At 40.8% G+C, this 16,612-nt stretch overlaps 1 protein-coding gene and 1 non-coding gene across 2 annotated transcripts in view; one reads left to right on the top strand and one right to left on the bottom strand.

Annotated features, from left to right (window-relative positions):
- DOCK7 (dedicator of cytokinesis 7) overlaps positions 1-16,612 on the bottom strand; it is a 193,924-nt gene that overhangs the window by 77,381 nt on the left and 99,931 nt on the right. Inside the window, exons 16-19 of the mRNA XM_049774381.1 lie at positions 12,442-12,512; positions 8,280-8,418; positions 7,269-7,370; positions 401-487 (exon numbers count right to left, since the gene is read on the bottom strand). Coding sequence (XP_049630338.1) covers positions 401-487; positions 7,269-7,370; positions 8,280-8,418; positions 12,442-12,512 — 399 coding nt within the window. The remainder of the gene's footprint in view (positions 1-400; positions 488-7,268; positions 7,371-8,279; positions 8,419-12,441; positions 12,513-16,612) is intronic.
- LOC126012795 (small nucleolar RNA U3) lies at positions 4,817-5,030 on the top strand. Its single transcript, XR_007497170.1, has one exon. It is a non-coding gene; the product is annotated as a small nucleolar RNA U3 (small nucleolar RNA).

The raw sequence follows: 16,612 nt of genomic DNA, 5'->3' as shown, positions 1-16,612 counted from the left end.
ACTGTTTTATCTCCTCCCACACTAACAGACCACAGTCCTACTAACACTGTAATTATGCCCAGTTCCAGGACAGATGCTCTCTTCTGAGGTTCAGGGAAGGGAATGGAATAAATAATCCAAAATGTCCCTTTCTGAATCTATGAGAATTCACAAGCTTTCAACTCGAGGTATCAATCACTTAACAGAGCTTAAGCAGGCTTATGGATTCTGACAGAGTGTTTGCTTTTGTTGGTATTAAATGGCATTTTGTGGGTGCATTTACAAAGCAATGTCCAATGGAAGGTGAAAAAACGCTTCATAAGTCTTTCAGCGGATAACAAAGTGCTGATTGAAATACTAGCCAATGTGTTCAACCCAGTCCAGTGAATCTGATCATAAAAATGATTTAAAAAACACTTACTTGTGTATGGATAGAAGAAACAGCAACAACTTCTACATTGAAAACACCTTTGTGATTATCTACCCATTTCATGCCGGGGAGTGGAACCTGTAGAGTATGAAGCATAATGATCACTGAAGCTTCAATCAATTATGAATTCCGTAAGCAAACAAATGCTACAATAGCTCAGACAGGAACAAAGATGGAAGGGAAAAATATTTTTACGTATTATAGTGAGTAAATTTACAAGCTTTACAATTGGCTTTTAAAACGGATTTATCTTTCCCACACAAGGCATGAAAAGCAGTAAATATTAACTCCTGAGCTTTATCTTCTCAGAGATAGAATCCTTCCTGTCATTTCCAGTGTTTCTCCAGGCACATATTTTTCTCTCTATAAGATGCACCTGACTATGAAGACACACATAGTTTTTAGACGAGGAAAAACAAAACAAAAAATATTCTAAAGCAAATGGTGCAATGCAAAACGTTGTCAGAAGACGGCGGCTGGGAACAACCAGCCTGTGAGGCTGAAGCATATTTATAATAAGTCGGTTCACAGCTGGTTAAACACATTTACCTTTATTTTTTTTTTACATCAGAAAATAAAATAAAATTTAAATACTTACTTATTAATATAAAAAAAACAGTCGCAGCAGTGGTCAGATAGTCTTAAAAGAAAGCTCTATATGTGATGGTGAAAGTGCATTAACCTAATTGTTCATACTATGTGATATGTCTGCACAATAAAGGGGGCACAACACTGTGGATGTCAATGAGACATACATCTTTTACAAATTCTCAAAGATTGGAGCCAGGCTGGCACAGAGGGGGATGGAGAGTTGGGGCCACAAGCAGCAGGGGCGGTGTGGTACCATGGATTAAGCTCAGCAACTTGGCATGGGCAGGGCTTCTAATCTAGTCCTCTGAGTTCTCTTCCTGGCTCCAATCTTTGAGAATTTGTAAAAGATGTATGTCTCATTTTACTTGGGGAGGGGGGTGTCTTTTGTTTTGTTTTGTTTTTTGGCTCACACCTGGAAGCACTCAGGGGTTACTCCTGGCTCTACACTCAGAAATTGCTCCTGGCAGGCTTGGGAGACCATATGGGATGCTGGGATTCGAACTACTGTCCTTCTGCATGCAAGGCAAATGCCTTACCTCCATGCTATCTCTCCGGCCCCTTGGGGGTTTATTTTTAATTTAATAAAAAAAAAAAACTTGGGTTAAAAGAGCTAGTTGTGGAGCTAGAGAGAGAAAACTGGAGTTAAGGTACACTGGCCCTGCATGTAGCCAACTTGGGTTCAATTCCTGGCACCCATAGATTTTCTTGTGCCCCACCAGTAGTGATCCCTGAGCTTCAGCAGGTATGGACCCCCCTCCAAGAAAATCAACAACCAAATATCCAAACCATGAAGCCTACCACGTACTAAAAGCCAAGTCAAGTTGATAGAGCTGCTTAACCAATTAAATAAAAAATATCTCTAGGATACAGTTTAATTAACATTCCTAGCAATTTGCATCCGAAACTAATTTGCTTTTCAAGTCATTAAAATGGCCGGCTTTTGTGGCTCACAATTACTTTAAAGCTTATTATTTTGCGGCTCGCAAATATTTTAAATTAATAATTTCATAAATTCTTATGGAAGTAGCATGCGTTTGAAATAAAGAAAACAGACTATCCTAAACAATTTAAAGGTTATTGTCAGTCTAAATTGATTGACACGAAGGGATTGACAGTTTACAGTAACCCTATGTCACTGAGAGTGAGCACAGGAATCCTGGGGAGACAAAAAAGAAAAGATCTTAAAGTCTGATTTGAGAACCCACCACATCAACGCCATCTGGGAACTTCTAAGAAATGTAAACAATTGGGTCAAGTCCCAGCTCAAACCTACCACACTGAAGAAACACTAATGGTAAAGTTCAAAACTGGAGTTTGGGGACCAGAGAAACAGGGCAGCAGGGGAAAGGCATTTGTCTTGTGTATAACCAACCCAGGTTCTATATCCCTGGCACTGTATAGGATCTCTGGGCTTATAGCTAGGAGTGAGCCCTGAGCACTGCTGGGGTGGCCCCCAAACAAAAACAAACAAAAATAACGTTAAGTGCTGTTCAACTCTCCAATATGGTTCCGAAACATTCTAAGAGTAGAACCTGCTGCCAGAAAATGAGCAACCTGTCACCAGGAATGACTCCATAGTAGCAAACGAATGCTTAAGAATCTTTCGTATCGGGGCCAGAGAGATAGCACAGCAGCGTTTGCCTTGCAAACAGCCGATCCAGGACCTAAGGTGGTTGGTTCGAATCCCGGTGTCCCATAAGGTCCCCCATGCTTGCCAGGAGCTATTTCTGAGCAGATAGCCAGGAGTAAACCCTGAGTGCCGCGGGTATGGCCCAAAAACCAAAAACCAAAAAAAAAAAAAAGAAAAGAAAAGAAAAGAATCTTTCGTATCACTTAGCATCATTCTAATCCATGCTACACACTATTAAATCAATCACCAACATTCCCATCCTCTATTGACCAGTGAGAAAATTCTCAGTTTATCAACTTGGCTGCCAATACAAAAGATCCCCACTAGGTGGCTCAAATAATAACCAATTGTTTCACCAGGCCAAGGTCAAGGCATGGACAGAACCTTCTGTCAGTGAGAATCTGCCAGGCTGGAGATAGGCAGCCTGATCTTAGAGCAAAACACTTCCCTGGTGTCAACTGACCTCATTACTTTCCAAGGGACTCAGCTCCTAATTTATCTTTTCCAAAGACTGAGGATTAAGGTCTCAATTTATGGAACTGGGAGTGGAAGGAGGGTTTGCACAATTGAACAATAGCAAAGAGTAAGAGAAAAAAAAATTGTTTTTGGTTTTTGGGCCACACCAGGCACTCAGGAGTTACTCTAGGCTCTACACTCAGAAATCACTCCTGGCAGGATATTGGGGATCGAACCCAGATTTGTCTCATGCAAGGCAAATGCCCTCCCTGCTGTGCTATCACTTTAGCCCTGAGAGTAAGAAATTTATCCTCTAGGCCATATGACTAAGAAATGGAGAGGCCAGGGGCCAGAGAGATAGCACAGTGGTAGGGAGTTTGCCTTGTAAGCAGTTGATTCAGGACAGATAGTGATTTGAATTGCAGCATCCCATATGGTCCCGGATGCCTGCCAGGAACAATTTCTGAACACAGAGCCAGGAGTAACCCCTGAGCGCCACTGGGTGTGACCTAAAGAAACAAAAAACAAAACAAAACAAAAGAAATAAAAAAAGAAAGAAATGGAGAAGCCAGGAGGGCAACTGTAAATGATGCTTACACCCTTCTGAGATACATAAGCTCAGATGCATTCAAGAACTCACTTTGCTAAATTGTCAGCCCCTTTCCAAAGTGTTTCTCACAGGTTAAGGCCAAAAGAACAGCTCAAATAAGTGGATCAAACACTCTTGAAATTCGTGTGGAACAATAACATCCACAAATAGCTAAAGCAATATCCTTGGGGGAAAGGAGATGGGAGGAATCATTTTCCCAACCTTAAACTGTACTGTCAAGCCATAGTTATTAAAACAGCATGGTACTGGAATAAAGACAGACCCTCAGATCACTGGGATAGACATGAATATTCTGAGACAGATCCACAAGTAGACAATCAATTAATCTTTGACAAATGGGTAAGAAATATAAAATGGAGAAGAATAGCCTCTTCCAGAAGTGGCATGGGAAAACTGATCAGCTACCTGCAAAAAAGCGAGCTCAGACCTCTATTTAAAGCCATGCACAAAAGTCAAATCAAAATGGATTCAAGACCTGGATATCAGACATGAAACCATAAGGTACATAGAGGAAAATGTAGGCAGAACACTCTGTAACATTGAAGCTAATGGCATCTTCAAAGAAGAAACACCACTGGCCAAGAAAGTGAAAGCAAAGATAAACACATGGGACTACATTAAACTGAAAAGCTTCTGCACCTCAAAAGAAATGGTGACTAGAATATAAAGACTACCCATGGAATGGGAGAAACTATTCACCCAATACTCATCTGATAAGGGTTTAGTATCTAAGATATACAAGGCACTGGTAGAGCTCAGCAAGAAAGACCAGCTCAAATGAACTCAAGAGTTGAGGGATCTCAGAACTGAATCAAAGAATACTTCATCTCAGTCAGAAATCTGGGTGCACAACAGGTATCACCCAAGACCCACAGAAGCCGATTTCATTCTCCTTACCCATGGATACACATTCTTTCTTTGTTTGGTTTTGGGGTCACACCCCAGCAATGCTCAGGGGTTACTCCTAACTGCACTCAGGAATTCCTCCTGGTGGTGCTCAAAGGACCACATCGGACCAGGGTCAGCTGCATGCAAAGAAAGTGCCCCACCTGCTGTACTATCTCTTCAGCCCCTAGAATATATAGTCTTTAAATATAATAAAGCTAAGATAGGTATTGTGAAGACTATACTTTCAGGAATCATTTCTATAGTATGTGACTAGAGAAGTTTCTCTGATCGTGTAGAGCATCCGAAGCCATGAGGAGGAGCCAGAGCGTCCTCTCCTTAGCGTGAAGCTGGCTCTAGGTGTCCCTTCTGCAACTGCCTTTGGACATTGATGATTGTTCTTCCCTTCCTCTGGAAGGGGTAGAGGGAGAGGATGCAGTCTGAGTGGTAAAAAAAAATAAAATAAATAAAACAAATAAAAAACAGAAGATAGGTATTGTGGAAGCACTTGCTCAGATAATGTATCCCACCTATCAATCAGCTATACTCTGCATAGTCAAATTGAAATAGAAATAATCACCAGAGCTTTTGATCAACAGGAACAAGAAAGGGGCCAAATCCCTTTAGCAGATGAACTTGCATTTGCGAGCCAATTAAGTACAAAAAATGCACCCTGGCCACAAAATTCTATTTTCCTTTAAAATATCTCCTTTAGGGGCCAGCAAGGTGGCGCTAGAGGTAAGGTGTTTGCCTTGCAAGTGCTAGCCAAGGAATGACCGCAGTTCGATGGTTTGACCCTCCGGCGTCCCATAGTTCGATGGTTCGATCCCCAGGCGTCCCATATGGTCCCCCCAAGCCAGGGGCAATTTCTGAGGGCTTAGCCAGGAGTAACCCCTGAGCATCAAACGGGTGTGGCCCAAAAACCAAACATACATAAATAAATAAATAAATAAGTAAATAAATAAATAAATAAAATAAATACATCAATCAATCAATAAACAAAATATCTCCTTTTGTACTACCATGCTACTCTGGGCAGAAGGCTAATTTAATCAACTGAGAAGACGTGATCCTAAAAGGTTAAGATTTGGGAATAATGAGAATTCTATTTCTTTCCTAGTGTCCTTCTGTTCATTTACTTAGCAAGTACTTACCAAGTTCTGTTCTAAGTACTTGCCAAAATAGGACAATGCACAAGAGAGACAAAGCATCTATACTCATGTAGACAACAGAAAGATGAGCAGAGATGTGTGAGCTAGAGAGTCAGAAATGAGCATCATTAGGCAAGCATGGGGAAGGGGTGCAGAGGGGGGAAAGGGATGCGGGATGCTCCTTACACAGTAATTAGAGCAGACTTTTCCAGAGGGGATTGTTGGAAGGAGGACACTGCTAGCTGGTGAGCTGGGGGAATCCCAAGGAGGAAAATAACTCGCTAAGTGGAATGAACCATGAGTGAAGGCACAGATTGCTGGGAACAGAGGTCAGAGTAGCAGCTTACTCAAGCATGTCATTTCCTCTTAAAAGCTACACAAGTTCACTTAGGAATGTTTTCTGAGTTGTGCCCTGAACTTAAATGGCACCAAGAGCACATTCCCAGTTTCCTTTCATACTAACATTTACTAAAGTTATGTTCAAGGCATTCAAAGGCAACTGGTGGTGATCAGAGTTCTCAAAAGACACTTTAGCAATGGAATGGAGTCAACTGAGTAGTCACTGAGATTTTTCCTCCTCCCACATCCAAGTCTTATGTCATTATCAGTGTTTTCACAAACATCACTTGTACTGCATGTTTCTACCTACATAAGTTTTGGATTACATGATCAATTAGAAAAAGAATTATAAAAAAAAATCATTTTAAAATCTTTCTTTTTCGGGCCCGGAGAGATAGCACAGCGGCGTTTGCCTTGCAAGCAGCCGATCCAGGACCAAAGGTGGTTGGTTCAAATCCCGGTGTCCCATATGGTCCCCCGTGCTGCCAGGAGCTATTTCTGAGCAGACAGCCAGGAGTAACCCCTAAGCACCGCTGGGTGTGACCCAAAAACCAAAAAAAAAAAATCTTTCTTTTAAACCATTTTGGGTGTGCTGTATTTATAATATTGTTATTTATATTTTTCAAGCCCACATCGTTCCAACATGACACTTTAAAATCTATTCTCTTTCCTCCAACCTTAAAAGTAAAATGTCATCCACAAAAGAGTGGACTTTTCAAGATTAGCATGTCACAAAAGAAAATTCTCCAAATGTATCTTGGCTTCAGATAGATGTTGATTTATTTTGGTGATAAAATGAGTATCTCTGTGTCTGCAAAAGAGTAGAAAAGCTTCTAGGATTCTCTCATTATAATGATAGGAGACAATCAGATTGCTGCTACGTATATGTACTTTTTTTTTTGGTTTTGGGGGCCACACCCATTTGATGCTCAGGGGTTACTCCTGGTTAAGCGCTCATAAATTGCCTCTGGCTTGGGGGGACCATATGGAACACTGGGGGATCGAACCGCGGTCCTTTGTTGGCTAGCACTTGCAAGGCAGACACCTTACCTCTAGTGCCACCTCACCGGCCCCGGTATATATACTCTTAAAGGAAGAAAAAGCAATTCCTATGTGAGACCAACAACTTGGTAACAAAAGACTATGGTGACAGGATTGGGATGAGGATGAGGCACCCCAAGAGTAAAGAACACTGACCTCGGGGGACAGTACAGAATAAGCCTGTGGCGGCTTCTCCAGGGAAACAGGCAAGCAGAACTGGCCTGTCTTCAATCTTCCGTTCTGCAGCATTGGGATCCACTTTGAAAGGAAGAAGAAACAAAGTTCACTTAAATGTCTGGTCCAAAGGAGTTGGTGGAAAATCCACTTTAAGAACTTGAAATGAGTCCAACTTGTCTGGCCCCACTCAACACCCAGGGATTCAGGGATGCAAGTGACAGTGACAAGCCTTCAGAATCCCTCTTGGGCAGAGCATTGCTTCATGATACGTAGGAGACCCTGGGTTGTAGCCCTATTATCCTTGGCCCCTTCAGAACAGAAGGCATATCAACTATAAAGAAATTATATAACACCATTTTTATCAAGGGATCCCTCAATGTGGAGGGTGTGGAAGGCACACGCGTCATCAGTGTTAAGGCAACCACACAGGGCTTCCGGCTGAGCTCTAATTCTTTGCACCATCTCATGGGTTTTGAACTTATCTTCTTCCGCACAGCCAAATTTGTGTTCCTAGCTGCAAGATGTTATGTGAAACAAATGCTGGTTTTTCTCGCTGCTCAATTTCTTTGACCATCTGGCAGCAAGATAACTGGCCTTCGCCTAGGGTTTACCTTTGCAATACAGCGCTAAGGAATTTCAAAAACTACTCAGCAGTGTTTATGGCTTTGCTTAAAGGCAATTTAAAAGGGTCTGAATTGCCAGGGTCTCTTTCCACCACTTCACTTTCAAAACATTCTCTTTCACAGAATCCTTACTTGTACTGTACAGACTGACATTGATCTACTGGGCAAACTTATAAAACTCAGGACCAGTATCTGCACAAGCTAGTTACACGAAGAAGTATTTCCTTGGTTGATGACTTTCCCACCACACCCATGTGAAAAATCACACCAGGAAAGACTTCAGTACTAATGAACATCAACGGTATCTTGACTTGAATTACTATTAAGACAAATAAGAGCTAAAGAGTTAAACAAAAAATATACTTACTGTATAACCAACTGGTGTTTCAAGAGGGGTATTTTGTTTTTGTTGACAACTAACATGATAGAAAGTAAAAAGCAAGTGATGGTGATCAGTTAAAGTAGCAGGGAGCTTAACCTTGATTTCTTCATGGAAATCAGGAGACCTTCATACAAGGAAACAAAACACAACACATCAATAATGAGTCAGTAATGGGTTCCAAATAAAGAATGATAGTTATCTACATCATTAAGTTCTATTAAGTTCAAGAATTTATGCTTCATTTTTCTTTTATTCCAAGATATTTTTCCCCTCATCCCCAAATTCAAAGTAGCTAACTCCTCCATCCATCCATGAGAAGGGGGCTACCTCTGTTTCTGAAGTTTCTCATCCATTTTTATGAAAATGTTGAGTAACCTTACTATCTGTGAATTCAAAAATAATCCCCACTGTGATCAGGATAGCTTCATTATATTGAAAACTGTATTAAGAGAAGACTTGGGTCAGGTTTCCTATATTTATATTCCAACTCTGATGACGATAACATAGAAAAAAATAAAGTTGCTTCAGTAAGTGTGTATTTTTAAACCATGCCATAATCTTACATAGTCTTATATTAGACTAATTTGCATTTTATTTTTGTTTAAAAAAAAGGGGATATTTAAGTCATCCAATTATCAAGTTGGGCTATCTGCAGAATGTTTTGTATCAATTATTCCATTACTACAGAAATGATGCTTCCAAAACAAAGATTAGTGGATTTACTAGTGGTTCAAAATAAAAATAAAGTGGGGGTGTTAGAGAACACCTACAAACTAGATTTATCTCCTGGTTTAGAAATGCTCCCAGCCACTCAAACAATATGACAAATATCATGTTTGAACAAGTCAAGGACAGGCTCAGCTCAGTATTACATTGTCACTAGTAACCAGGAGCATTTATACAAAGAAATATGGCGGCAACTGTGACATTTAAAAAGTGGGGCTTTCCTGTTTCAATTTTCCACTTTCACTGTCCTTCAGCTTTCTAGTCAATGAAAATGCACACAGACCACATGGTTCCATTTGCGTCATTCCACCAATTAAAAGGCTTTTTCTTTGATGCTAATAGATAAAATATCCTTTCATCACAAAGAAGCCTCAAAAAAAAAAAAAAACGCTAGCAGTGTTGATGCAGTCACAGAACTATTAAGTGGCTAGAGGCTTTCAGAAGCCCATGAAAGACAATTAACACCAGCCACCTGAGAATTTGAGGCCTCTGGTAAAGAAAAGATGTTCTACATCTTAACAGTATATCTTGGCCCCTCCTGAATTTAAGAAAGCCAAATTTACCAGAAATGTAGTTGGTATTATGTTATGTGTTGCTTACCTAATACTATGCGATAAAAATCAAACTACCAGTAGGAAAGTTAGTGTCTTCTTTAGTGACAATTTTTCTAATTCAATGCATTTTAGTTTGCCTTTTCCTGAATCATTTGGTATAGAGGCTTTTGTGAAAAAGTAAATGGCTAGAAATTAGTCACTCAAGTATCTTTCAATGCTCACCTTTAGGTTAAGCACTCTAAGACTCTGTGGAGGTTTAAAAATGAACAACAATAACAAAAACAAACTACCTTCAAACTATGTACTGTTAAGAGATGTGATTTTGTACAAAATATAAGTAAGACTCAAGCAACAGCTATGCTATAGAGCATAGGGGTGGCAAGATAGGACTGCAGGCCAAAAGCAGTCCATGACTAAATTCTGCATAGTAAGAAGTTCGACTATATTTTTAAATTCACTATTTGTTTGGGGGGCCACACCCGGCAATTTTCCGATGATCATTGGGTGCTAAGAATTGAACCCAGGGATCCTGTATGCAAAGCCTGCATAACAATCCACTGAATCATTCATTTTCCTATCTGGTTTTCACATTTTTAAGCGTATGTGGCTGGAGGATAAAAGTAATAGCATTTCATTCGAAAAATTACATAAAATTTAATTTCAATGCCCACAAAGAAAACTTTGCTAGCCATCACACATCCTCACTTGCAATCTAAATCTAACTCACTGTCTTTTGGCTACTTTTTGCTTGAGCAGCTCTGGAGTGACCACAGAGGCCACATGAGTCACATTAGGGTCTAAACTATGAAATGTTGGCCTTTGGCAATAAAAAAAGTTTACCATCCCTTGCAATAGAGCATATGGATGTAAGAGCTTCAGAACAGAACTGAGCAGAGGACTTCGTGTTGCAGACCAGGGAATTGTCACGTAGAAAGAGATAAATGACCTGGGATATCAGCCAATGAGTGGGAGTACAGCAAATAGAAGGGAATGATATTATCATAAAAAACAAGATCAGAAAACAGTGACACAGGATGTTTACGTGAGGGGGCAGAAAGAAAATCACCAAGAGGCAAATGAGAATTGCACACCAGAGGAAAGAAGAAGAAAGGAAAGGAGATCTTCAATTTTGAGTCTGAGCAACTTGCAGAATGGTGGTACTTAGTAAGATAGAGAGACAGTGTTAGAATGTTAGGGAAATTAAAGAGGCAGAGAGTATCGGTCACTGAATATCATTTTTGGTCTCAGATAGAGGTGGAAATAAAGAGTTTATTTTTATTATCTTTTGGTTTTTTGAGGGGAGTACACCCAGCAGCACTCAGGGGTTACTCCTGGCAGGTTCAGGGAACCATATGAAAGCCAGGGATCAAACCCAGGTGGGCCATTTGCAAGGCATATACTCTACCTGTTGTACTATCACTCTGGCCCCATGGAAATAAAGAGTCGGGAGCAATCCATGTGCCAATAAAAACAGCCTTCTTGTGAAAATTAACTGAGAAGTATGTGTAAGAATATTTAGGGAGAGAATATGATAGAAACAGAAAATTAAGGAAAATCTGTTGTGGGTAGAAGACTGATAGTTCAAAAAAGAGTGTTTCGGATAATCGGTGTGAATTTCAAAAAGCACTCAAAAACTCAAAAGAAGAAAGTCTTAAACAATGCAAGGGGAAAAATCCAATGCTTTACACCAGCACAGAAGACAAATTTGCTCTGCTTGTATTTCCTGTATAGGAAACTCTGGTAGTTTTTTTGTCAAGAGATGGAGCCAAAGAAATAAGGACTGAGGTAAGAAGAAAGGGGAAAGCTGGAGAAGTTCTTGCTGGAAGGGGCCAGAGGTAGAGAGAGGCACAGAAATTGAACACGGTGGTAAAGACTTCTAAATAAAAATCAAAACGAGGGGCCGGTGAGGTGGCGCTAGAGGTAAGGTGTCTGCCTTGCAAGCTCTAGCCAAGGAAGGACCTCGGGTCATCCCCCGACATCCCATATGGTCCCCCCAAGCCAGGGCAATTTCTGAGCACTTAGCCAGGAGTAACCCCTGAGCATCAAACGGGTGTGGCCCGAAAAACAAACAAACAAAAAAATCAAAACAAAGAGGAAAGTTGTTCAATTCCAAGTTGGTTGGGCTCAATTCACTTGGAATGCGAACGGCCAGTACAAAAGTAAATAAAAAAGAAGTAGAAGCTAAAGAAAAGAGCAGAGGGGGAAGGAAGGAGACATCACTATTGTCAAGAGAAGAGAATGTGTGGGTGAGAGGGAGTGGTGAGAAGTCAAGATTACCAAAGAGGAGTGAGTCAAACTAAAATAAAATGGATTACTGAACCCCTCTTGTGTAATCAAATCAATGTGTTATAGCCTAGCTTTAGTACACAGTTTGTGATTCTTCTTCAATAGCATTCAATAATTTTTTTCTAAAAAGCAAAAAAAAAAATTGAAGGTTATCCAAAGTTAACTATTTCCCAAAGAAGTGAAATGGAGAGTTGATAACTGCAAGGATTATGGGGTATTGAGTAACCACCAGTCTGAATGATTATGGAGTCAGGCTTTGGGGGTTAAGTTGGATTACAAAGCATGAGGTGGAAGTGGGTGGGCTATGGGGATAGGGACAGGGAAAGACCAAAGAATCAGAGCTGACCATAAGTTAAATTACAATATCCTAAAAAGAAAAGAATAAGAGAATCAGATAGAGAAGATGGTGTGTACCAAGTCCCACAGTTGAGAAGTCTACAGGTTGTGACTCGTTAACTTCAGTGTCCGTTGCATTGTGAATTTGCACATTCAGTGCCGCAAAGCATTAAACACACTAGTGTGAGTGCTAACCGTGCTACTGAGAAGTGAGTAACTTTGAAAGAAATATTTGAATTCAGTACCTGTTATGATATACTACGGCTGTATAGGCTTCCTTTGAAAATTCTGAACAGCTAGATTTACCAAAGATTACCTGTAACAAATAACAGCATGTTGAAACTTTGTTGTAATAAATGCTGGATGCTTCATTTCTATGTTAAGAATTGGTCTGATTCAATAACTATTTGAGAACAAAGGGCAAAAATTAGCCCAATGAAGAACAATGTGCCTACAAACCCTTATTAGTACAAATTATGTAATGATAAATTTCTTTGCAACTACAGACCCAACTGACATTCACATTCAAAGAATTTTTATTATATTTATACCTATTGGGTATTAAGGAACACTTAATAACTTTAAAATTCATTTAAAAACCAGAATGTAGCATATAATTTAGAGTGTATATGAGAAACCTGAGCCTTGAATGACCTATATCCACTTTATAAATTGATAGATTCAATAAAAAAGCCATAATTTTGCCAAAGAGAAATGATGTGTAAAGGATATTTCTCTTAGGTCAGACTATAAATCTTAGCCTGCAAAGTGCATTCCTTATTCTTACATGGGAATTTATAAACAACCAAAAATGTGTTCATCACATTGAAAAAAAAAAACTACTTTCTGTGACTAATTAGAAAAGTTGACTGGAAAGATGGCTCAATGAGACATGATCATGGCTAAGATTCTAAAATGAAACAGGCTGGTACTATTTTTTATTTTTTTTTAATCAGTGACACCCTGTCCATACCTACTGAACCTGTAGCAATGTGGAGACACTCAGAGGTACACCAGGGTGTAGAAGAGGCACCTGTATAATTTCTGGAGAGGAGTCGAGAAACAATAAACTCATGCTGGCACTATCTTATATGACCACAGTTTAGAACTTAAGTCTGGTGTGTCATCTCTATGGATGAAGGAACAGCTAATATGGACTACGGCTGTAGCATCAACATTTCAATTAGCACAACTAGCAAAACCATCCAAGGCTAATTCCTTAGGGCACTGTTAATTGGTATAATCCCTAAATTAAAAAGACATCCAAAAAATTGAATAATTGGTGCCATCCCTATATTAAAACAACATAGTTACAGGCATTAGAGTTTCTTTTTCTTTTTGTGGAGGAGGGGTTATCTCGAGTCACACCCGGCTGTGTATTCAAGAATCCTCCTGGCAGTACTTGGGGAACCTTATGGGATGCCGGGAATACAACTCAGGTCAGCTGCATGCAAGGCAAACCTCCTACCTGCTGTACTATTGATCTGTCCCAGCATTAGAGTTTCTTCTTCTTTGTTTTATTTTTTTAATTGAATCACCATAAAATTAATACTTTTTTACCCCAACATTTTAATCCAACCCTTGTATATTAAGGGTGTGTAACAATTATGACTCTGAAAAAATGTTTAATTTCATCAATTTGCTCACAAAACAATATTTTGATGAAAAAGTTCCAGGGCCAGGATTATGAAGTTTATAGTCTGGTGATCAGTTCTATGATCACCTGATAATGAACTTCAGACTTCTCTAAATAGATTTTTTGGGGGGTGGGAGGGAGGTATACCCAGAGGCGCTCAGGGATTACTCCTGGCTCTGTGCTTGGAAATCACACTTGGCGAACTCCAGGGGACCATATGGGATGCTGGGGATAGAACCCAGTTCCACCTTCCCAGGTCGGCTGCATGCAAGGCAAAAGCTCTGCTGCTGTGCTATTGCTCCAGCCCCTTTTCTTTTTTTTTCTGAATAGTTTTTATTTAAAAATACACACACAAGCAAACACTGGATGTGCACGGATCTTTTCAAACTGGTCACTGACATAAACACAAAAGCATCGTATTTTCACATGACTAATGCAAACAACAGGAATGGGGCACCTTTTCCCCATCCTTCTCAAAAAGCTGTGATTGCTCACTCAGCAACACACAGATTTTTTGTATCACAAACTGCTCTGCCGTGAAAAGTGTTTTTAGTCCTTCAGCAGCATGGACTGAGAATCAGTGACTTGCTGGTACAGGTAGGAGCTAGACATCAAATGCGAGGAAGACTCGGTCCCTGCCCTCAAGGAGCTCACAGTCTAGTGAGGGAACTGAGGAAATTAAAGGTCTGTGCAAGGGCTCAGCCTCATCAAAGTGGGGGTGGGGGGACAGCAGAAAAATGTGGTTCCCACACTCCACAATCTTCCCTTCAACTGTGATGACACATTCGATTCCTCAACAGGAAGAACGAGCTGATCAAGGACTTTGAAACACTAATTCTAAGCCTTAGAAAGAAATGTGTGTCCAAAGTATGTGATATGCAACTACCGGAATCACTAGCCAGGGAAGAATACAAAGATGAATAACTTGAGCTAAGGCAATATGGGAGAGGGATGTGCACTGCTTCCATTAAGCCATCAGGAGCACTGGACGCCATGAACAGACAAACGTAGCTATTTATTCTCAGCTTATTTTCATTTCACTCCAGTTCCAAGAGGGTGAACATTGCCCTAGTGCCTGGAACTGCTGCTATTCCCAGGTTACTAACATTAGTCCAATGCCCACTGCAGGGCGGGAAAGAGGACTTCATGGGTCGAAGCATAGACTGTACATGTGGGGAGGTCTGGGGTCCGTTGCTGGCACTGCACGGTCCCTGGAGCAACCAGGAAGGAGTTGGCCTAGGGCACCACCAAGGCAAAAAACAAAAAACAAAGAAAACCCATATAAAGTCACTTAGGTTTATTTGGGCCCCACTACCCCTAACTCACTGCCAGTCTCACTTACATAGCACTGACCTCTGGCTTAGCTCAGATCTGTCTCCTCTAACTTTTTAATTACTTCGAGAAACTCTACAGGAGTTTCTTTTCTCCCTCTGAACACTTCTTCTCTGAATCCTCATTCTAATCTTCCAAGAATCAGGACACACCTTAGTATTGGGTCCAAACGGTGATCCTTTAGAAAGATTTTGAGACATTGATGCCTGCCAAGATCTCATGTTCTATTATTATATTATAAATTGAGATGAGATACACTGGCTTGTTTAGTTTGTGTTTTTTTTTTATTTTATTTTGGAGTCACACCCAATGGAGCTCAGGAGTTATACCTGGCAGGCTCATGAGGCTATATGGAGTTCTGGGATTCAAAGTGGAATCTGTCCTGTGTTAACCACATGCAAGGTAAACGCCTTATCACTGTGCTATTGCTCTGGCTCCATATACTGGTATATTTATTTATTTATTTATTTATTTATTTATTTTTGTTTTTGGGCCATACCCAGTGATGCCCAGGGGTTACTCCTGGCTATGTGCTCAGAAATCGCTCCTGGCTTGGGGGACCATATGGGACACTGGGGAGCGAACCTCGGTCTGTCCTAGGCTAACACTGGCAAGGCAGATGCCTTACTACTTGCACCACCACTCCAGCCCTTTTATTTATTTTTTTAATGGTGGGGATGAAAGCTGGGGTCTTTTTTTTTTTTTTTTTTGGCTTTTGGGCCACACCCAGCGATGCTCAGGGGTTACTCCTGGCTATCTGCTCAGAAATAGCTCCTGGCAGGCATGGGGGACCATATGGGACACCGGGATTCGAACCAACCACCTTTGGTCCTGGATCGGCTGCTTGCAAGGCAAACACCGCTGTGCTATCTCCCTGGGCCCGAAAGCTGGGGTCTTAACTGGGACTGCTGCATTCAAGGCAAGTTTTCTTTTGGGGGGGTCACACCCGGCAGCGCTCAGGGGTTACTCCTGGCAGGCTCAGTGGACCATATGGGATCCCGGAATTCGAACCACCGTCCTTCTACATGCAAGGCAAACACCCTACCTCCATGCTATCTCTCGGCCCCAAGGCAAGCTTCTTAACTCCTATGATCTTTCCTCTCTCTCTGGTTCCAAGTATTTTTTTTTTTTTTCATTTCTTTTACATTTAATTTGAGGCTTTTTCCTGGTGATGCTTTGGAATTTGGAGTTTAATTAGGCTATACTTGTCTCCTGGAAGTAAGGATCTCAAAGTCCTGGCACCTCAACCAAACCTGAACCCAACACCCAAGGATCTTCTCACTTCAGTTTCAATTCCTTCATGCTCTCCTTACAGCACCCCCATACAGTGCTGGGCATCAAACTCGGAGTCTTGCACATGCAAGGTTTGTACTACCTCCTGACTCATTTCCCTGGTCCCTGAATGCTAGGTGGTTGGGTTTCTTTATTTTGTTTTGTTTTAGTTTAAG

The sequence above is a fragment of the Suncus etruscus genome, chromosome 6 (genome assembly GCF_024139225.1).
Source record: "Suncus etruscus isolate mSunEtr1 chromosome 6, mSunEtr1.pri.cur, whole genome shotgun sequence".
In the NCBI taxonomy this organism is placed as follows: Eukaryota; Metazoa; Chordata; class Mammalia; order Eulipotyphla; family Soricidae; genus Suncus; species Suncus etruscus.
Note: the sequence above shows the minus strand (reverse complement) of the source record. Positions and strands in the feature narration are given on the sequence as shown.